This window comes from Triturus cristatus, chromosome 2_1, assembly GCF_964204655.1.
Source record: "Triturus cristatus chromosome 2_1, aTriCri1.1, whole genome shotgun sequence".
Taxonomy (NCBI): Eukaryota; Metazoa; Chordata; class Amphibia; order Caudata; family Salamandridae; genus Triturus; species Triturus cristatus.
The window spans coordinates 1,033,020,317-1,033,044,163 of record NC_140581.1 but is presented as its reverse complement, the minus strand read 5'-3'; the positions used below and the strand labels follow the sequence as shown (position 1 = coordinate 1,033,044,163).

General features: G+C 47.0%; 1 protein-coding gene across 4 annotated transcripts in view; it reads right to left on the bottom strand.

The window, feature by feature from the left end:
* USO1 (USO1 vesicle transport factor) overlaps positions 1-23,847 on the bottom strand; it is a 448,004-nt gene that overhangs the window by 182,846 nt on the left and 241,311 nt on the right. For 2 of the 4 annotated variants that reach the window (XM_085635281.1, XM_085635264.1), the window contains 3 exons: positions 21,863-21,973; positions 5,451-5,569; positions 4,796-4,977 (listed from right to left, as the gene is read on the bottom strand). In XM_085635281.1, the coding sequence (XP_085491407.1) occupies positions 4,796-4,977; positions 5,451-5,569; positions 21,863-21,973 (412 nt within the window). Of the gene's footprint in view, positions 1-4,795; positions 4,987-5,450; positions 5,570-21,862; positions 21,974-23,847 lie in introns of all 4 variants that reach the window. The other 2 variants (XM_085635255.1, XM_085635273.1) reach the window with 1 other exon arrangement.

Genomic DNA, 23,847 nt, shown 5'->3' with positions numbered 1-23,847 from the left:
GGATGGGCATGCAGCAGTCATTTGAAAAAGTCAAGAATAAAAGACAGAAGTTGAAATGGCGCTGTCTCCTGAGTGATTTATTAACCCCTTCAGTGCCCATGACGAGCTGGACTCGTCATGGGCCGCGGTGGCGCTGTGCCCATGACGAGTCCAGCTCGTCATAGTCCCCGCCCGCTAATGCAACGGCCGGCACTGGGCGGGGAAAGGGGCGGGCACTGAAGGGGTTAAAAGTATGGATGAATGAAAAGAATCAGCATAATCATTGGTTTCTAAGGATGCAAACGGATAAAAAAAAGTGTTCAAAGGAGAAAGAAATGGGGGAAATTATAACCCACTTAGCAGTGCGCCAGATGGGACACGAGACTAGTGCCCCTAAGTATACACTTAGAATATTTTACAAAAACAAACACATAAAATGGGTGTTTGGGTTCCAAACAGTAATTAAAAGGAAGTGACATTCAATCTGGCTTCCTTCTGATAGGCAGCAGGATCCTGGTTTTCCATTCACAGGGAGCCCTCAGACTTTCTGCCCAACTAGTATGCTGTTGTGGAAAAAGCAAACCTTTATTAGTAACAGGCATTTTCTCCTCAAGTGAAATACAGTTTAAGGGAGAATCTACTACAAGTGACCTGACCCCGGCCACAGGAAAAACACGGAAAGAAAAATGTTACTTACCCTGCAAGTATCTGTGGCATAGAGTGCTGTATATTAACATGTTGTGCACACTCCTGCCATCTAGTGTTGGGCTCAGATGTCTGCAACTTGCTTTTGTTCGAAGAAGACTTTTCGAGTCACGAGGTGTGGTGACCAACTGCTGTAGACAATGCGCATGGCACTGGCTCCACAGTCAGATTGTTTTTTCCGCTCGCAGGGTGAAGATGTAGATGGAGCATAGATATACAGATGAAATGACCATACAAAGTAAATAATTAAGGTAAGAGTATCTGCAACTGACACCAGTCATCTTCTACAGACTCCGATGTGGAAAGAAAACTCACAACTCGATAGTTTGATTGAGATGAAAACTGGAAACCACCTTGGGGAGAACTTTAGGGTTGGGTCTGAGGACCACCTAACTGGATGAACCTGGAAGAAAGGCTCCTCTAAGGTGACTCCGTGTACCTCAGACTCGCCCAAGGGAAATAATGGCTACAAGGAAGGCTACCTTTCATGAAATAAACTGAAATGGGCATGAGTAAAGGGGCTCAAAAGGTGGGCCCATGGGCCTAGTTAGGAGGATATTGAGATTCTACACGAGGTAGAAGACACCCGGGATGGGATAACCCGCTTAAGACCCTTAATGAAGGCATAAATGACTGGTACCCTGAAGAGCAAAGTGTGCTGCCTATTCTGGAGGTAAGGAGCCACAACAGCCAAATGTAATTAAACGGAGGTGTAGGCAAGGCCTGACTGCCGAAGGTGATGCCGGAAATAGACAATGTCTTGTATGGACGGTGCAAGAGGAGTGACATGCTTTGTGATGCAATAGTGTAGGAAATGTTTCCACATAACAGGCCCCGGTAGTAGGCTTGCATGCTTAGGACATACATTCCTCTGATAATTTAAGATAACCAAACTCTATGACCTCAGGAGCCAGAATGCAAGATGGAGCTGCTGAGCATTGGGGTGCCTGAGAATTCCATGGTTTTGAATGAGAAGGTCCAGCCTGTTGGGAGCTTCTTGTGAGTAACTAAAGAGAGTTTCAGTAGAGTAGAGTACCAAGGCTGGTGCACCCAGGTTGGGGCTACTAGGAATAGGGTAAGAGATGTTTGCGTCAAATTGCTAACTTCAAATGGTAGGAGGCAGAAAAGCATGGACAAATATCCTTGACCAGTTCATCCATAGTGCATTGCCCTTGGATCTAGGGTGTGTTAACCCAGTGGTGAAGTTTGGGCATTTAGCATTTTCGGTGGTGGCAAATAGGTCTATGTGAGGATACTCCTAGCACCGGAAGTAAATGGGTAAGGTCTGGGGTGCAGCTCCCACTTGTGCACTTGTTCATATGTCCTGGCGAACAGATGGGCTATGCCGTTGTCTAGACCCAGAAAATACTGTATGACCAACTGCACCCTGTGATGTATCGCCCACCTCCTGATGCTCTGGGCTAGAGCAGACAGCTGGGGCAAGTGAGTGCTCCCTTGCTTTTGTAGATAAAACATGGCCTTGGTGTTGTCTGTGCAGACTAAAATGACCTTGTTGTGAATGAGTGAAAGGAATGTTCAAAGAACAAAATGAATATCTAGCAATTCCAGGTGGATGATGTGTAGGCCGTGATGCGCGGGTGATCACCATCCCTGTATTGTGCGATGTTGCAAACACACTCCCCATCCTGAGAGCGAGGCATCTGTGGTGATGGTCTTCTGCAGGACTGGGTCTAGAATGTGCCATCCCTGCAACAGGTTGTTGGCATTCTACCACTGCAGAGAGCAATGTGTACAGCCCTAAATCAACACTAGATCCTTCCTTAAACCCTCCGCCTGAGACCACTGTACTGCTAGGCACTGCTGTAAGGGATGCATGTGTATCATTGCATGAGGATCTATTGCAATGCAGGATGTCATCATGTCAAACAAACACTGATCTGACCGGTACTGGACGATCCCACTGAAAAAGAGGTAGCAATTTTTGGAAGGCATTGTCCATGGCCAGGCTTGGATATGCCTCCCCATCCTTGAATCTAAGGTAGCCCCAAGGAAGGGTTTTACTTAAAAGGGCTCAAAAAGCAAGATTTAACCACATTTAGAGTGCTTGTGAAGAAGGTTTATGGTTGTCTGCATGTCCGCCGGACATTGCTGCTGCGTGGTGCTCCTGGTGAGCCAGTCATTGCGGAAGGGAACACGTGGATGCATTCCCATGTGAGGCGAGTGGCTACCACAGTTAGACACTTGGCATAGACTCTGGGGGCTGTTGTGACCCCGAAAAGCAGCACCTTGGGCTGATATTGTTGTCCACTCACCACAAGCCACAAGAATCTTCGATGGGCGGGATGGATGGGAATATGGCAGTAGGTGTACTTCAAGTCGATAGCACTCATGAAGTCGCTTTACCACAGCAGGGGGATGACATTTTGAAGAGTGACCATGTAGAAATATTCCGACAGGATGTATACTTGTTGAGGGGTCAGAGTCGAGTATAGGCCTGAGGTACCCATCTTTCTTGGGAATGATAAAGTAGTGGAGCATTGCTGCGATGTAGTGGAGGCACCGGCTCTATGGCCCCTTTGGCAAGTAGTGCATGCATCTTTTCTTGGAGCAGGCGTTGGTGTTCTGTGGACAACATGCATGCGCATGAGGGGATGCTGGGTGGTGTTTGGGCGAGTTCTAAACAGTGCCCCTCCCGTATGACGTCTAGAACCCAGCAGTCGGCGGTAGTTGCCTCCCAGTGAGACAGAAACCCAGGCAACTTGCCCCGGACAGGGTGCTGGATGGAGAGTGTCACTGTTTTGAGGTAGTGGCTCCCTTGCCATTGCCCCCATACCCTCCTCTGTGGTAACCCTGTGAAGGGGTCTGCTGGAGTTGTCTGGTTCAAGAGGTGGAAATCATGGGGGTGGCATCTTTTTTGGCTACACCGCTGTACTGTGGGCGGTAAAACGAGCTACTGGAATGCGAGTCTGTGATGCACCCATGGATTAAGCAGTAACGGTGTCCTTTATCTTTTCGAGCATCTGGTTAATCTGATGGCCAAAAAGATGCTTACCATCAAGGGCACAGAAAGAAGGTGTTGCTGCACCTCCGGTTTAAAATCGGGGACACGTGGCCATGCATGGCGGAGGAGACTAGAATTAATGCCGCGAACAACGGTCTCCGCAGCATCCAGAGCACACAGGATGTTAGTATTGGAGATAAGTTTCCCCTCCGCACCCAACTCATTCCCCCGCTTGTGATATTGCTCTGTGAGATGTTGTACAAGATCCTCCATCTGGTCCCAGTGTGAGTAATTGTACCAGGAAAGCAAGCCCACTTAGTAGGTGATGTGCCACTGTGTGGCCGATTGCGCTGCCATATGTTTGCCCGCAGCATCTATTTTCTTGCTTTCCTGGTCTAGAGGGGTTGCATCCCCTGTGGTCTGAGAATTACCTCTCTTTCTGGCCAAATAGACCACTAGAGAATCGGGGGGTAATTGCCGTCTCATGTAGGGGGGTCTGAGAGAGAAGCCATAAACTTCTTGTAAACTGGGGGCGTGATAACAGTAGCATTTACAGGCTCTTTAAAGATACCCCCAGCAGGCTTGAGCATGCCCTTCAACATGGGCAAGTACTGGAGGAACCTCTGCGTGAAGGCCCAGTGTGAACACTAGGAGGTGTCCAACTGGAGCTTCCATTGATACATCTGAACCCAACGGCGGTAAAATACAATCGGACCATGGAGCAGATGCCCATGCATGCCATCTATAATAGGTGCAGTCACCACAACTTGCGACTTGAAAATAATTCCTGCTGCAGTCTGATGAAAATATGTTGAGATACCCTCCCCGAAGAAGAGGTGTACAATCTGAAAAGATGCCCATTTTACTATGGAAATTTGAATGACAAGCCAATTCATATTTTTTATTGAAAAACAGATGTTTGAATGTTTAGAATAAACTTGTTTTTTATAAGTCACTTCCTAACACAATTTGCCCCATCGGTCTGTAAATAACAATTGAATAACAGTTACACTATTAATCAATTTATTAGTACTCACTTGGATGAAATGTATACCTCTTTAGATGAGCCAGCAACTTTTTCATAATTTTTCACACACAGAAAATAAAAATAAGCACCTATCACTAATGCAATATATCAGTGGATCTTACCCTCCAATTCTTTAACCAGCTTGGTAAACTCGTGATCGAATATCATGTGATCTGGGCTGGAAAAATTTGGCTGAGGTTTCTGGGCAGCTTTTGAATACAGTTCGTGCTTTGAAATGAATCCCAATTTCTCTGTGAAATTCTCTTTTCCAATTCTTTTCTCTATCAACTGTTTCAGTTTTTCTCTAGAAAGCATGTAGATAGAAAACAAAAACACATCTTTAGTCAGTTGATGCATTTCAAGAGCAGATGGACTGAGTTTAACCAACAGTGAAAATTTATTTAAATAAAGCAAAGTTATTGCCGAATCCTAGTAACTAAACTAAGCAGGAGATGGCCTGGTTAACCCTTCCTCAGAGCACAATGAACAAGAATACCTTAGTGCTGCTAGATTTCAGCACAGGCATTTGCAGTTGTAAAACCCTGCTTTGAGAATGTAGCTCCAGAATAGATAACGGAAGACACATGTATAACCAACAGCAAAACATTTTTGTATGGATGAGAAAAAGTAATCTCTTACACTCTCTTGAACTAAACAAACCGAAATCGAATAACAATGGCATACGTCTCTGAGACCACTCCATTCACTCATGGAATACATATGTGAACAATAAAGCTCTAAGTGCTTTATCAAAGTCAGTATTGGTTTTGTTCTTACTTGGTATTGTCTTCTAAAGAATTGTCATTGTAGTAAATGGAAATGCCCAGTAGTAATGCGCACAAGCCTTGAACCAACTGCTCCTCTTCTCCAAGATTCTCAGAGATTTGCCCGGTGAGCTGCAAAACTTGTCAAGGAACTTGAAACATTTTGCAGTCTGTAAACAGACTGTTCAAAACAACAATGAAAATAATTTCTCAGTAACGCTTTTCCCTTAAAATTCAGAAAAAATGCAATTTCTACATAAAGCAAAATGTGTTGAAATCAATGATTTACATATTAAAGATGTTATGATGGTGCCAAAGCATTTTAACATAATTATAAATGTATCCTAAAGCTTTACAGTCCATCTTTTCATTGTACTCCAGAGCAGATACCTACAGGCTAAAATTCAACATCAAATGTTGACGTAAGGCCACAATATTTGAATTGTACTGCCAGTTGTAGGTGTGAAATTCTGTGCATGTCAAGGAAAGCTGAGGCATACTGGCCATGTTCAACTTTTTGTTAAAGAAAAATGATTTACCGTTCTTTCCAAAACACAAGAGAGTCAAACAATATAACCTACAACATGCTAAAATTAAGAGTGGTATATATAAAAAAAAAGAAATCTAACTGCGAAAAAGACATTGAAATTTAGATCAAAATTCCACTACATGATTGCAATGTGTGTTTTCGTACAATCTACAAAACGTTTTTGTAATTTGTCATGTGTCCTTCTGTCAGTGAACTTCACAACCTGTAAGGTCATCGCTAACCAAATCTAATTACTGTTCCCCTTGAGCTAGGCAATGGATTGACTAATGGCAGGTAGCTACTAATCATAGTTGACCGGCACAGGACTTGCTATGATAATAAGGTGGTTGGCAGTAAGAGCGGCAGTGCGGGCTCCTCAAGCACATCGGGCACATTGTGACAGTGACAGTGGTGTACAGCTTAGACCCCCAGCGGGTCCTGGCAGGTCTCAGCACAACTCAATACAGCTCAGTAGAGCTGCGCAGTGGTTCCGGGAGTGGGAGCGGCATGAGTTGTCGGTTTGTCCTGGGTCAAAGATTGTTTAGGATTTTCACAGGACAACAGTAACAACAACAGCCACAGCAGAACCACAACAGCCACAGCAGAGTGCAAGCACCGACAATAGAGCGTGGCAGCCAATAGCTGCTGCCGCAAAGTGAGGCCCGGTGAGTCAGTGGAAGCAGTCCAACTAGGTTGGGCACAGCTAGGGGCCCACCAGCGTGCCTTGCTCTCAGCGCCTTCAAGGCCAGATAACCCCAGACAACTCAACAACCCAATAAGGAACATGAGATCGGGGAAAGTGCGTCAGGTGGCAACTGGAAAGAATAAAACCAAAAATAAAAAATCAGTAGAACAAGGTCCTCCATCAAGCTAAAAAAAGAAAGGCGCCCAGACCAAGAAAGAAACTAGTTTCAGCGCCAACACCAGAATCATCACTCCTTAGTCTTGGTGGTAACACTGGGATCCAGAAACGTTTCTTTTTAAAGGACCCAATGGCCGCTACTTACGCACCAACAGTAGAGTCAGCCGGGCTGCCCAGCCCAATAATTCCCTACACAAGGGTAAAAAAGGGAGACTCCAATTCAGGACCATCAGACCAACAAGAAAAGTGCACTTCTATGTCCATTAAAACAAGTTCCCCTCTTACACAGCCACAGTTATGGTCAAATATCAATAAAGCTCTAGAAGAGAACTCAGCACTACAGAAATCGATTATAGAAATCCCAGAAAGTAGGTTGGTAACTGTAACCCCCCAGGTGCATCAGATCAGCCCCACAACAAACTATAATACAGGAATCGGAAGAGGTTCAAATGAGGGCAAAAAAAAAATTACACACGGAAGATAAAATAAACACCTTAGCTGAAAAGGAAGCCCCTCTATATGAAGCATGGTCAAGCTCTTTCTCCCTATCCAATGATGCTAATCTTTTACAAATTTTGGAAAACAACACACAAAAAACAGGTGACAACAAAAAAAGGAATTCAAGGGAAAAGTTTGTCTCCCGTTACAGGAAGAGTACAGGGCAGAGAGGGAATGGTGGCATCCACTCCATCAAACCCGACACACCGAAACGACCAACAGGAGATTGCACCAGAAGAAGGAAGCTTTTCAACGAAAATAAATCAAGTCTGTCACCTCCAACAACAATTTCATCAGTTAGTAGGATCGATCATGGGTCAGGGATTTCAGGAAAGTCCCCTGAAGATTTTCCAACCACTCTGTCGAGTAAAACCGTATTGGGCACATTGGAACACGCTATCAGGGTACTGACATTTCAATTGGATAAAATGGAGGTCCAGATAGACCTTATTAACATAATTGCCGGGCATATCTCAGTTATAATCACCAAGCTGGACCTAATTACGTCCCTTTTAACACGCAGGGGAAACTCAGAGCCACAAACAACTAATCTCCAACAGCAGCTCAACTGTGGCTGCAGCAAAATAATCAACAAATTGGCAAACCTGCCCGAAATACTTACGGATATTTTAGGGGCAGTTCAATCAACAAGCAAGACCAAAGCAACAATAGGAACCAAAAAGGACGTAGAGAAAAAGGACCCATCAAATAAAATAAAAAACAATAAAAGAGACAAGCAGCAATGATCAGGGAGAAGCAGAGCAAAAGGAAACAGAGGAACTGTCTGACATAAGGGTCCACCAAATCGAAGTAACACAGACCATTATTAATACCTCCCCAATTGTAAAACCCACTAAAAGGCAAAGAAAAAGTGCAAGGAAGGCGAGGTGTAAAAATAACAACCAATCCTCCTCAGGTTCCGAGAAATTCTTCTCAATATTCACAAACCAAATAACGCAAAGAAAAAAAATAAAATCATTGAAAAAAGTCACTCTGGAAGTTTCAATAACAGTTTCAGACCAATCAAACCATATAATAGATTCTGATGGATCTAACATAAAGCAAGAAGCCCTGAATCCCATAGCCCCCATTTTCATGAGTCCACAAATCAGGTTCTCCAAACAAGACACCCGTTGGCAAAAGCAGTTGTACAAATTACCAGATCAGAAAAGAGGCGATTAGACCAAATTCAACCAATTGAGAATGGAGAAGGGGCAGAAAAAACAATGCAGGCCCAGGCAAGAAACACTCCCCAGGGCAACAGAGCCATAAGTCCAGATAAAGGGGTGCAAACACCTAGTTGGAAAGAGGAGGTCCAAACCAGGAAGCATGGAAGAAACACCAGGCAACAAAGTGCGCGACAAAACAAATAATGAAGTACAAAGTATAAAAAATTTGATAAATGTCACAATAAATAGAAAGGGACGAACCTGCAGGCTATCCCCCACCGAACCACAAACTGAAGTACCCAGTTGGAAAGAGGAGGTCAAAATACAGAACAAACCAGGAAGGACGGAAGAAACACCAGACAACAAAGTGCACGATAAAATAAATAACGAAGTTCAAAGTATTAAAAATCCGATAAATGTCACATTAAATAGAATGGGTCGAACCTGCAGGCTTTCCCCCACCGAACCACAATTTGAAGTAACACAGCCATCAATACTTAAAAAAATCAAGAAAATCAGAGCAAGTTACAAAGGAAGTAAGCATTCTGCCTATATCACAGGAAAAGGCAGTCAAAGAATTAATGGGCCAAGAAACCTACGCTGACCATGAAACATCAGCCACTCGAAATTCTTTATTAGGAAAAGACCGAAACTTAAAAAATTGCCATTAGCTCTCAAAATAACACCGTGGAGAATACATAAAAACTGACATTTGTGCCAGAATATTCCACCAAAGGAAGACAAGACATATTGAACCGAGGAAACCTGCTAAGGCTATTTAAAGAAGTTCCAGAACTAAAGGGAATATCCACACAAGATTAGCCGTGGAATTCCAACATATAACATCCACTCCAGATATTGAAGAGACCCTAACAACTTGGTCCTCAAAGGAACTAGTGGATAAGATATACACAAGATCAACTTTTGAAGCTTGGGGAATCGCGTTGAGGCCCCACAAACGTCCAATGTACCCCTACCCCCTCCTAGGAAGCCACAAAAATCAAAAAAGCAAAGATACACCACGGAAAAGCCCAAAATCATGTCTACGCGGCGCCCAAACAAGTACTCCACCAAGGCCAACCAATTATATTGAGGCCAATGTAACAGCGAGCCCATTAAACCTCGAAGGCCAAACATGTGACAGCATGGACTGGACCTGGGTGCCCAAGGTACTAAGTAACAAGCATACCTAACGAACAGTTAAGGCTGAGCCCGGACGACAAAAGATGGGGGCCGCCAGGCCAGACCAATAGGCATGATTTAAAGGAAGGTACGAGGCATGACCGCAACTTTGGAGACGTGAGACAGAATATGATTAGGATCTGCTCATGGCTTTAATGACATGGGTCATGACCATGAAACTCAGTCTTTTTTTCAGCAACAAGACCTAATCATGCTCCAAGGAACATGGAATATGAACCCAGTTTCAATTGCGGGCTACGTAGAACAACATACCCTTGAGGAAAGATTTTCAATCTTTGTTCATCCGAGAGGGGGTCTATCAATATACGCAGCACAAAAACACAGTTGGTAAACAGAAGAACTAGACGTCAGGGCAAACTGGTTTCAAGCTATAAAACTTATCGGTAAGCTTCATCTTAACAAGTTAAGCTGGCAACTAATATTAGTTAATGTCTATATCCACCCCGAGAAAAAGAATCGGAAGGAAAAATTCACAATTTTAATGAAACTGATTAAGGCGCGGCAAAGATCACATGAACAATGTCCTTTGATCATCTCAGGAGACTTTAATACTAATCTTATAAATAACAAATTGAACAAGAAAAAGAGGCAGGAGGACAGGGGATTTCATACAATAACGTGCGAGTTAGAAAGCCATGGCCTGACAATCCTGAACGGTAATATAACTGGTGATACACCAGCGGCCATAACATATCAGAGGGGAAAATGTAGATCAACAATAGACTTCACCATAACCAGTAGTATTCTCATCCCAAGTATATACTCATTTCAAGTGTTCCCACGCACAGAAAGCTATCATTCCACTCAAATCACGAACATCAACATTACTCTCGCTCAGGCCCAAAAAAGAAACTCTCTAGTACAACACGCAGGAAAGTTTAACCTGCGGAAATTAAAAAGGCGAGGATTGGACATGAATAAAATATTGGACACACTTAAGGAATACATGAGCCAAACTCGGACACCGAAAGAAGAGGAGCGAGTAAAAAACTGGGAACACCAACCACTCACGGAAGCCAAAAAGGAATAGACATTAGGAGAGAGCCATGGTTCAACATAGAATTAAGAGAGCAAAAGAAAAGGATTGCAAGAGAGGTGCATCTACAAGCCATGGCAGGAAGAACAGGTAGGAAAACAGACAATGGCAAACTGAAGGAAATGCGGAACAATTACAAGAAGATGAGGGAAGCAAAAACAACATATAAAGAAGCTATCTGGACAAAACTCTTGGGGGCAAGTAAATTACCAAACAGCAGGGAATTCTGGGGCATCATAAATAACCTGACAAATGGCTTAAGACTGCAACAAGAAGCAGGAATCGGAGAAGAATTCTGGCGGGCGTGCTGTTGAGGAGCCATAACCCCTGAGAGCTCAGCAGCGCCTGGTTTCTCACCCCTACCCCCTCCCTCCAGCTCCAGTCCCACTCTCGCCTGAGTTGCGAGGCCGAGAGCGCTGGGCGTCGAGTTTGGCGGCCATCTTGGGTTGGGATAGGTGAGCCAGGACATCGTCAGCGCTATAAAAGGCGCCAGGTGTGAGGAACTGGTAATTCCTGACATTGTACGCTCCTTTCCCTCCTGAGGCGGAAGCCGGGAGGTCTCCTATCTATTCTTGTCAAAAACTGATTTATTTTTAACAGCTTACCTGGGATGTTATTTAGTCCCGTGAATTTTAATGTTTTGCGGCGGGCGTGCTGTTGAGGAGCCATAACCCCTGAGAGCTCAGCAGCGCCTGGTTTCTCACCCCTACCCCCTCCCTCCAGCTCCAGTCCCACTCTCGCCTGAGTTGCGAGGCCGAGAGCGCTGGGCGTCGAGTTTGGCGGCCATCTTGGGTTGGGATAGGTGAGCCAGGACATCGTCAGCGCTATAAAAACGGGCTAGGATGTCTCCGCGCAGCGGACGCGATCAGCGGACGCGCCGGAGTCGTGCCAGAGTCCTGCCCGTCTGCGCCCGTCCGCGCACGATCGGGCTTAGGGCATAGGGACTCTGGCACACGCACCTGCTATACATCAGCGGACCTTCTAGGACTGAACTCCGACAGATATACCCTATCTCCGAGTACAGGTGCCATACTCAAAGAACTTAACATCCTGTATAGCTCTAGGTGCAAGAATTATAGCCTCTTAGCCCCTGTGAAGTTAGCGACCCTTAACACCAGGTCGCTGCAGAAACATCATCTAGAGATCTTTACCCTGCTACAGGATGAGACTATTGATATCCTGACACTCACTGAAACATGGTTGAGTGATGCCTCTTCCCCGGATATCATTGCTGCCCTTCCCAGCGGGTATGACATGGTGTGGCACAATCGACCAGAGGGTACCCGGGGTGGGGGGGTAGCAACGATCTTTAAAAAGCCATTTAGGGTAACAAAGATCCTAGCTGAGACAACCAACACCGTTGATCTACTGGGTATAAAAATCACTATGAACAACTCCTGCCTCATCATCCTAACAGTATACTGCCCCCCCCAAAGCACACCTGGGTTCAACGATCTCTTTCATCCAATCATTTCAGATCTTTGCACACGTTATAAAAACATTCTGGTAACTGGTGATTTTAATGTCCATTGGGATAAAAGTCTTCAAGACCTATCAGCCCAGAAGCTACAGACCATCATGACTACTCTTGGACTGAAACAACTAGTGGAAGTTCCAACCCACATTAAAGGCCATACCTTAGATCTTGTTTGGTCTTCATCCCCAAAAGCATGTATCACCAGCGTCTCACCTTGTCTCTGGTCAGACCACTACCTTATTTTATATGATTTACCGCAAGAGATCTGCCAGGTTAAACTACCCATTAAAACTAAAAAAGTGCGCCAATGGAAAAGGGTGAATGTCGAGACTCTATCCAAGACCATGCCCAAGTACATTCAGAACTCCACACTTCCTGTTGATAGCACCGATCTAGATTCCAAGTACTACCTGATAACAACTACCCTTAGGTCAACCATTGATGAACTAGCCCCTGAAAAGGTACAAAAAATAAAAGGGGTAGAGAAAGGAGCCCCTTGGTTCTCTGAAGATTTACGCGAAAACAAGAGAAAGCTTCGCTACCTCGAAAGATGCTGGAGGAAATCTAAAAGGGCCACTGACAGGGAGCTATACCGGAAGTCTTTCCAAGCTTACAAAAAGCTTATTGTTATAACAAAGAAGGAGTATTATGAGACGCGTATTAAGAATGCCACCAACATACAGAGAGAGACCTTTCAAATACTGAAGGAGTTAAGCAAGAAAGAGGAAAAGACTGATACCCAGATTGATTGTGACACCTTTCAAGGGTACTTCTTGGGTAAGGTAGCGACCATCCTGTCTGAGATTAAGAAGAACAACCCAGTCCCTCTTGTCGAACAACCTCCCCCCCCAGACTCACCCTCTCCTAACTTCACTGACTTTCCCCACATTGACCTTAGTATTCTGAGGAAACTAGTAGCGTCCACTAAATCTGGCTCCCCTGCGGACCCCTGCCCGCCTGACACCCTTCGGATGGCAATACCGCTTCTAGAGGATCAGATCTTAGACCTTTTAAACACCTCATTAGCCACTGGACTTCTGCCATCCACCTTTAAAGAGGCATGTGTCAGACCCTTGATAAAAAAACCGGGAGCCGACCCATCTAGCCTGAAGAATTATAGGCCAATATCCCAGCTACCATTCCTGTCAAAAGTACTAGAACAACATGTACTTAAGTCCTTGTCAGCCTTCCTGGAATGTCACCACCTTCTCCACGACCGGCAAGCAGGTTTCCGCGCACATCATAGCACGGAGCTAGTAATGCTGTCGGTACTGGATGAGCTAAGGTGCATGGCTGACGGTAAAAAGCCATGCGCGCTGATATTATTAGATCTTTCAGCAGCGTTTGATACTGTCAGCCATGCACTGCTCCTGGGTAGGCTGGCCGGGTTCGGGATAGGGGGACAGGCGCTAAAATGGTTCACAGCCTTTCTAACAGGAAGGACGCAGAGGATCCAATTGGCAGACCAGGTCTCAGAGGTGGGCAGGTTAGTTTGTGGGGTTCCGCAGGGGTCAGCGCTTTCGCCACTGCTATTCAACCTCTACTTGCAACCACTGGTAGAGTCGCTGGCTAAGATGAAGTGCAAAGTATTTAACTATGCCGACGATACGCAGCTACTGCTGAGCATCGACAACACTTCATCGGCACAATCAGAGGCCAAAGACATCCTACGCTTCACAGTGAATTGGATGTCGTCTAATCTGTTGAAAATCAATCCGGATAAAACAGAAGTCCTGGTTGTCTCAACTGCTGTGTCCCCTTGGAGTGATCTATACTGGCCCCAAGAGCTAGGCCCTGCCCCTAAATCCTGCCCCAATGTCAAGAGTCTTGGGATGAAAATCGATCAAGATCTCTCAATGGCTAATCAAGTCTCTGCTGTAGTTGGCTGCTGTACTAACTTAATCAGGCAACTACGCAAACTTGCCCCCCTGCTCTCGAGAAATATGCTGCAAACCATTGTGTCAGCCACAATAGTGTCTAGAATTGACTATGGAAATGTGCTGTACCTCGGCCTTCCGAAGTATTCCATCAGCCGTCTCCAGGTCATTCTAAACGACGCAGCACGCCTGGTCTTTGGAGTTCCAAGGAGGACCCATGCCTCCCCCTTGCTCCATCGATTACATTGGCTACCCATGCAGCAGAGAGTGGAGTTCAAAAGCATGTGCATCTGCCATAAAGCATTACATGGACAGACGCCAGCCTATATAAAGGAAAGGCTCGAGCTCCACGAACCCAAACGCGTCTTGCGATCGTCGGGCTCTTTCGTATTGTCTCAACCACGCTTTAAGTTGATGACCAAAGGAGGCAGATCGTTCTCAGTACAGGCCCCCATCAACTGGAATAAGCTGCCAGAGGCTCTTCGTAGAGAGCCCAATCTCCTCCGCTTCCGGAAGGCCTTGAAGACTCTACTCTTCAAGAACGCGTTCCCACTTCATTAACAAACTGCTAGACCCGTTACCTTCTATCTCCTCCATCTTTGTTCTGTACTTGGTCAGTAGCGCTTTGAGACCTGTCGGTGAGTTGGCGCGATACAAAACCCAGATACAAATACAAATACAAATACAAATTCAACATGTGCAAAACATGTACAGCAACCCGAAGTACGAAAAGCAAGCTACGGCGACAACGGCCTTAGAATTACCACAAAAGCAACGACTCGATGAAGAAAAAATTACAACCGAGACCCGGGAAGAATATAAAGAACCAGGATAAGAGATAAGCAGTAACAAATCTAATAACCTGATTGACATCAAACAACTAAGAAGAATAATAAAACAACTAAAAACAGATGGGCGGCTGGTCCTAACGAGCTCCCCAATGCACTCTTTCAATACGCCCCAGATTTTTGGGCAGATTATCTCACGCCTCTTTTTAATCAGATTTATAGGCAGAACAACGTCCCCAAATCTTGGAAAGGGAATATAATTCAACCAATATTCAAACAAGGAGACCACAGAAAGCCTGGAAACTAAAGATTGATCTCCTTGATTGATGTAGAGGCCAAACTCTACGCATCATGTTTCCTAGGTCAGCTGCAAGATTTAATGGATGAAATGAATGTAATCCCTAAATTCCAAACGGGTTTTAGGTCAGGGATGAGCACCACAACAAATCTGGCTATGTTAGCACTCTTAACTGAAAAAGCGGCAAAAAAGAAAACTCGGTTGTATGCATGTTTCGTCGACCTGAAGTCAGCATTCGACAGAGTGAGCAGAGATCGCCTTTGGGAAAAATTAAAAGCATGGGGGTTACCCAGTAAATTATTGGATGCAATAATTGCCTTATACAATGAAACCTGGACAAGAGTGAAACTAGGCGATGGGAGAAGTGCAACGGCCAGCATTCATACACAGCAAGGCCTAAAACAAGGATGTCCTGGTTCCGAGCCTATTTAACTTGTTCCTCGCAGACATCATTAAAACATGCATGCAGCCGATTATTATCCACCAAATTTGGCCAAAGAGCCAATTCCCTTTTTACAGTACGCAGACAATATTGTGGTGCTGAGCCAAAGCCCAATTGGATTACAAAGAGCGATAAACAACTTAGTAACTTATTAAGACCAGGAAAACCTGGAACTAAATAAAGAGAAAACCAAGGTGGTACGCCTAGTGGACACTAAAAAAACAAAGTTCAAATGGCTCGTAAAAGGGGCAACCGTAGAAGAGCAAGCTTCCTACAAATACCTCGGCATAAAACTGGGGCGGGGTTCAACATATAAGGAACACAAAACGGACCTAAAAGCAAAAGCGCAATCGCTAATCTTCGCACACAGACTACTGTACAAAAACCTGGGCTGCCAGAATCATAACCATCTATTAAAAGTGATGGCAGCCCAAATTCTTCCCTCATTGTCATATGACCTGGTCATTTGGTGCGGCAAGGAGGCTCACCTGTTAAACTTCAGACGAAGGTTTATAAGGCAGTCTTCAATCTGCCAAAGTGTGCCTCCCCAGCCCAGGTTCGGTTGGAGTTCGGCCTTCAGTATCAGAAATTCAGGAGCATGAATTGCTTCGTGAAGCTATGTCAAACGTTTCACTCAGCCGAGCCTGGCTCATTGAATAGTCTTTGCTGGGAGGAAATTAAAAACCAGATGGATCAAGAAACACCAAACTCATGGGGAACGCACCTGAGAAAATGTCTGTCGGAGCTTGAAATACAATTAGCATGGGACAGCACGACAGACCGGGCAAATTTCAGTAAATCGGTAAATGATGCAACAAAGAGGAAATCTTTTTTGGAAGATAAAAAAGCAATTTCCAAACGTCGGCATGGGTGGACTGTGATTAACTCTTACACGTCTTTAAAGCCACAAGCTTACTTAGTAGCTCACTTCAGCGTTGTGCTAAAAAAGAGCTTTATTGATTTCCGGTTGGGCATGCACGATTCAAAAGACCTACAGCCATCGTGGAAAAACAACCAACAACCAGGGAACTGTCGATTATGTGGCTTCCTTAATGAAACATTAGCTCATCTGCTATGAACATGCCCTGCAGTTATGGACTTGTGGAGACTGTTTTTAAAACCCATTTTTAACTAATTGAACATTCGCACTTGCAGGCAAGCCGTGACACGCTGGATGGAAGGGTCTTCCATAATCTTGTCCTGCAGGGGCGTAACATTTTTTGCAGAAGTAAGAAAACTTCTGCCAAAAGATCAAAACCAGTGTGTTCAGGTGTGCATCCAAAGCTGCTGATAAACCAAGAACAGAAGAACAAGTTACTTACCTTCGGTACCGATGTATCGGTAAGAAACATTAGTTAGTTAGATTTCTCACCTTAGAATATCCCCAGGCGTCAGGCTGGATTCGGAAAGATTTTTGTAGCAATACCCCTTGCGCGTCGCTAGGCGTCGTCTGCGGCTCCGCGTCCGTCGTTGGCGTTGTGCGCCGGAGTACTTAGACGCCGCCGTCGCATGTAGGTGGAGGCTGGACAGGTTCGGGTGGAGGACCGTCCCCTGCTGCTGCGACAGAAGATCCTCCCGAAGAGGCAGTCGGATCGGGGGATCGATGGACATACTGAGTAGCTCGGGATACCAGTACCTTCGTGCCCAATCCGGAGCCACCAAGATGACTTGGGCCCGGTCGCGTCTGATCTTCTTCAGCACTCTGGGCAGAAGTGGTATAGGCGGAAAGGCGTACAACAGACCGCAACTCCACTCGCGACGAAAAGCGTCTCCGAGCGAGTGCCGCCTTGGAAATTCCAACGCGCAGAACTGCTGACATTGCGCGTTCCCTTCGGTGGCGAAGAGATCTAACCAAGGCTCTCCCCACTGCAGAAAGAGACCTTGCGCCACGTCCGAGTTCAGACGCCATTCGTGATCCATCATGCACCGGCGGCTGAGTTCGTCCGCTCTGGCGTTCAGAGAGCCCGCCTGATGTTGAACCACCAGGGTGATGCCCTGGTGTTCCAGCTATGTCCAGAGGCGCAGGGCCTCCTGACAAAGGGGCCACGACCCCACCCCGCCCTGTTTGTTGCAATACCACATGGCGGTGGTGTTGTCCGTGAACACCTGCACAACACTTCCCCGGACAGAGGGAAGGAAGGCTTTCAGTGCAAGTCGGATCGCCCTCAGCTCCAAAAGTTTGATATGGAGCCGAGACTCCACCGGAGACCAGAGTCCTCTGATCTCCGTCTCTCCCATATGGCCCCCCCATCCCAGGAGGAACACATCCGTCACTACCACGTGCACCGGTTGGGGAAGGGAGAGGGATCTGCCGTTGACCCAATCGCGATTCGTGAACCACCACTGCAGCTGTTTCGCAGTGCCCACCGAGATCAGGACATGGTTGGACAGGTTGCCGTGATGCTGGGCCCACTGAAACTTCAGGTCCCACTGCAGAGCCCGCATCCGCCATCTGGCGTGAGGTACTAACAGGATGCAGGAGGCTATCAGCCCCAGAAGCCGCAGCACCAACCTGACCGAAATCCAGGACAGAGGCCGGAAGATGGGAATCAGGGCTCAAATGTCCAGGACCCGCTGTTCCGGCGGATAGACCCGGAACTGCGCCGAATCGAGAACCGCCCCTATGAAAAGGAGCTTTTGGGAGGGACTCAGGTGCGACTTCGGCACATTGATGGAGAACCCCAGCGAATGCAGAAGGTCTGCCGTAGTCTGGAGGTGGGAGACGACTTGCTGGGGCGAGCCCGCCTTCAACAGCCAGTCGTCGAGATAGGGGAAGACTGGGACCCCTGATCTGCGCAGATGAGCTGCGACCACCGCCAACGCTTTCGTGAACACCCGAGGGGCACTGGTGAGGCCGAAGGGGAGCACGGTGAACTGAAAGTGCTCCTGACCCACCGTGAACTGCCGGTGAGCCGGCAGGATGGGGATGTGGAAATAAGCGTCCTGCAAGTCCAACGCTACCATCCAGTCTCCAGGGTCTAGGGCAGCAAGAACCTGAGCCAAAGTGAGCATCTTGAACCGTTCCTTCCGGAGGAAGGCGTTCACGCTTCTGAGATCCAAGATCGGGCGTAGGCCCCCTTTGCCCTTCTTGGGAACCAGAAAGTAGTGGGAATAGCAACCACGACCTACTTCTGGACCAGGAATGCTCTTGACGGCCTCTTTGGCCAAGAGGGCCGAAACCTCCTTCCGGAGAAGATGCAAATGATCCCCCGACATACGGTGGTTCTGCGGTGGCATGGCTGGAGGGGTCGTCTCGAAGGGGAGGGAGTAGCCCCTGCGGTCGATTTGCAGCACCCACCTGTCCGAAGTGATGGAGCGCCAGTGGAGCAGGTGATGGCGAACTCTGCCCCCCACTGGCGTTGAATGGGCCTGAAAGCTCGGACTAGGAGGGCTTTGAGGTGGATGCTGCCGGGGTGGATGTGGACTGGCCGGCACGTTGTCCTCCAGAACCGCCTCGGCGGAAACCACATCCGCGACCCCGTGCAGGTTGGTTCTGCGGCCGGTGGCTGGGCGGACGTGAGGAGGCGCCCCTTCCTTGGCCACGAAAGGCGGAAGTTTGCGGCCGCGGGGCCGAAAGACCCAAGGACTTGGCCGTGGCCCGGGAGTCCTTGAACCGGGCCAGCGCACAGTCCGCCTTCTCGCCAAAAAGGCGAGTGCTATCGAAGGGCATGTCCATGAGGGAGCTTTGGACATCCCCTGAAAACGACGTGGACCTCAGCCAGGCGAGACGCCGAAGCGCCACCGTGGTGGAAATTGCCCGGCCCAGCGAGTCCGTGGTGTCTAGTCCACATCTGATGGCGTGCCGCGCTGCATCTCGCCCGTTAGCAAGGGCGAGTCGCTCCCGGGCCTCCTTCGGGCACAAGGGCAGCACGTCCTCCACCGCATCCCACAGCGAGTGGGAGTAACGGTCCAAAAGGCAAGCGGTATTTAAAGACAGCAATCCCAAACTCAGGGATGAGAACAGTTTCTTGCCAAATTGCTCCAACCTCTTGGATTCCCTATCCGGAGGAGCGGACGGGAAGGAGGATTGGGGAGGTAGAGGCCTGGATAACCAGGCTCTCGGGGGTGGGGTGGTGGGAGAGGAATGTGGGGTCGCCAAGAGCAGGGCGGTGGTGCCGGGCAACGTTCCTGTCCACAGGAGGGACTGTGGAGGGCTTGGACCAAGTGCCCTGGAGAACGTCAATGAGGGCCTCATTAAACTGCAGCAGAGGCTCAGTGGAGCTTGCCGTCGGTTGAAGCACCTCGGTGAGGACGTTAGTCCTCACAGCCACAGCAGGCAACTCGAGCCCCAGGGCTTCGGCCGCCTTGCGCAGCACCACAGAAAAGGCTGCACCTTCCTCCGAGGCCACAGTCGGAGGAGAGATGAATCCAGCGTCCGGAGAGGTATCCAAACCGCTGGCGTCCCCCAATTCCTCAGCCCAGTCCTGAGACAATTGGGCCTGTTCGGCCAGAGGGTCCTGAGACCCCTCCCAGTCGCCCTCATCATCCGATTCCTGGTAGACAGGAGGAATGATCGGAGCCGGACGGTGGATGAAGCGGTCACCCATCGTTGCCGGTAACGGCGTCGGACGGCACCGTACCTGCGCCGGGTCCGGAATAGGGCTAAACTGAGGCTCGATGCCGAGCGGGGTCGGCGTCGGGGGCGGAACCGGTGTCGGCGCCGGCGGATGAGGCGTCGTGAGGTCGACCGGCGCCGACAGAGATCCAGGCCTGGATCCCTCGGGGACCTGCGGCGTCGGGGCCAGAGCCCTTGACGGCGAAGCCAGATTCCTCATGGCCGAGAGGAAGGCACTGACCTCCGCCGGAGTCGCGTCAGTCCCAGGGACCGGAGGGTATGGGGACGAGCGCGGCTCCTGCGGCTCCGACGGAGCCGCGGGGGTGGAACCACCCGGACCCTCGGCCGGGTCGCACGACCGGCGAGGGGAGTCCTAAGAGCGCGGACGCCGCTTGGACTTCTTAGAGTGTTTGGAGTGACGAGACTTACCCGAAAATCCCGACGAGCGATGTCGATGGCTGCGGCTCCGCGAGCGGTCCTTGGACCTCCTCCTGGACCGGGACCGAGAGCGATGCGGAGCAGAGTGTCGAAGCTCGAGTAGCTTACGGGACCGCTCCCGCTTAGCCTTCGACGTCAAGGCCTGACAGTCGGGGCACGACTCCGCGTCATGGTCGGCCCCCAGGCAGTACAGGCACTGGCGATGGTGATCCGTTACCGACATCAGTCGGTGACAGGTGTCACAATGCTTAAATCCAGGCATCCTACCGGCACCAGATGTCGTAGTCGAGTAACCAAAAGAGGTCAAAAAGTTAGTCAAAAAGTGACTAGGGGTAGGCTCTTCCCGGATCGGCGCTTACTGGCGCGGAAAAAAGAAGAACTGACGTCAGCGCGCGAGGGCAGCGTCTAAGTACACCGACGACGTCATTCCGGCGCACGACGCCAACGACGGACGCAGAGCCGCAGACGACGCCTAGCGATGCGCAAGGGGTATTGCTACAAAAATATTTCCGGATCCAGCCTGACGCCTGGGGACATTCTAAGGTGAGGAATCTAACTAACGTGTTTCTTTCAGATTATCATAGTTAACTTCATGCAGTGTAGCATCTGTCTGGTCGTTCTGCATCTTGCTCATGGTATAACACTAGCTATGAGGGCCCCTTACTGTGATTGGTAGCCTTGTATCACATTGAGTGTATTACTTGTATTTTGGGAGATACTTCAGCCTTCAAAGGTGCTAAGAACGCCTACTTTTTGTGTTGATCTTCATTTTAACTGCTTTACTTTCCCAGCTCTAAATTAAAGGCATTCGTTAATGCTGGCTGGACATTGACTTGATTGAAAGTACTTTCTGCAGTCATAGAGCATCTGAGTTCTAACCCCTTTACACCACCTGGAGAAAAGCTGTTGACTCCTCAACTTCCAGACCTTTAAGATACAAGTACAAAGGATGGTGCTTGGTTGCCCAAATGGAGTTCAATCGTTTCTGTTGTTCTGAGGGATGCAAACAATCACTGACTGTCCCAGGGCCCAAAGAAATTACCTTACACTATCTGTACAAACAAAATTAAACACTTTAAAGCAAAAAACTCAAACTTGAAAATAATTAGATTATGAGGCGCTAACATTTGGAGTTTAAAGCTGAAATCAAAGAGAAAGAACAATCAGGCTGTGAACTGTGGCAATGTAAGAACCACGATTAATAAGGTAGTGCTCAAACATGCACCTCAATTGAGGATTGGAGTAAAGGATACAAATGGAACATTTCTTGGATTATGAAGAAAATGCGCAACTGCAATGGGACAGTTACTTAACCAGGTACACAGTAACATTAATAGCCCAACTCTTGTCTGTACCTTGCTTCCCTGCGAAAATAATATGTGCATAAATGTATTACAGAGTGCATTAAAATAAGATTCTTGGACCTAAGAATTTAAAGCCAGGCACTGAATGAATAAAATATAATGTTTTGCGTGCCAACTGCTTATGAAACAGCCGTACAAAATATATGGTTAGTCTAAGAGCCACAACATACTGTAAGTCAAGGTAAAGAAATCAAGATCATTGCGGGTCACACAACTGAATAAGTAGATTAGTACTGATGCAATTATTGGTTGTTGGTGGCATCCAAATGAGTGCACAATCGTACAAAAAAAAACATGAAGAACAATGCAAGACTAACTGATTTCACCAGAACCTACCAGAGAATGTAGGCGAAAGTAACTTTAAGGACTGACTTTTTATTATGAACAGATGGCAAAAAGAAATTAGTTTTGCAACCAATTTGCAATTAATACATTTGGGGCTGTCTCTTCTTATTGTTCTGGGTTTCAACACAGTTTTCAGCCGATAGAAATGAATTCACAGTTTGTCTGTTACACAGACTGCAAGAGTAGGGCCCATCCTGTGGTTAACGTGGAAGGATTTAGCTTAGATCGAGATGCATTCTAGCATGTAGCAATCAATTTAATTACATCTACTAGTTCTGTAAATGTAGCTTCCTGGAGGACAAGTTAACATTAACCATTGGGTTAATTGTTTACACCATTATTTAATCATTGCATGCGACAGATTGAAGCAGTCAAATTATAAGGCAAGTAATGACTCTAAAAGGAACATGTGTGACACAGGACGGCGTTGGCTTTAAAATAAAGGAAGTGAGAATGGCATGCACCTTCATAGGGCATGGGAAGGAAACCAGATATGATATAAGCTACAGTATGTGGTAAGCACCAGGAGAGAAAATCTCCACGTAAACAGTTATCAAAAAAACATTTTTCCAGTCCCACTAATTTGTGGAGCCGGGCTTCCAGGCTGGTTATGAGCAAGAGCAAATGGACTAAATGTAACAGATTCCATATAGGCATTGTTTTTCCCTTTTATTACATCATGATTATAAGGCCACACAAAATAGGAGACTGAATAATTGCAAACAGGTTCTCAACTATCGCCACAACAGGTTTCCACAGAGTGAGTCGACCAGGCACCCCAGGCCAGCCAGTTCAGGAAAAGGTTAGCGGGACTTCAAATGCAAGATCCCCTTTCTAAATCCAGGAAGAACCTGAGATTAATTCCTGACTCTGCTAGTAATCTCAGCAAAGCAACATTGTACCAAAGTGTGAGCAAAAACTATTTTTCTAATCATTATTGAACTCCGTTACGCATCATCTTTGGAATCATCGCTATTAACCACAATTTTCCCTGCACGACAGCTTGACTCCTCGGAAAGCTAAATGGAGCATGCCATGGCACCCATCTATGTAGTATATTTCAGAAACCAGGGCTTCTTTTCTAGGGACTGCAACATAGCAAGAAAGCCGAGGGAGTTAATCGCTGAATCATAAACCAGTTTGTAAGAAGGCACTTACAACACTCCGGACAGTATTCTCTAAAAAGATGCAAATTCGACTATAGATACCAACAAGCATTTCCGTGTCCCAATGTTGGACAGCCACTAAAAGTTCCTTTAGTTTATAGAAATGCTAAAGTCATCAATATCTGGTTCTCTTTATTGACCTGAATCCATTCATTGAGGTGTTAGAGTTACATTAGCATATTTGCTGTAGTAGTTGACTTTAACATCCTCAAAGGACCTTGAAAATAAGCATTGATTAGTAGTTAATATGACAGCAGATCAGACCATTAGGCCTAAAGTAGATCATCATCAGTCGTTCTCTATTCATGGGCAGTTTAAGCTCTCCTGGAAGTAAACAGGAATATTCCCCCAGAGGAAAACACT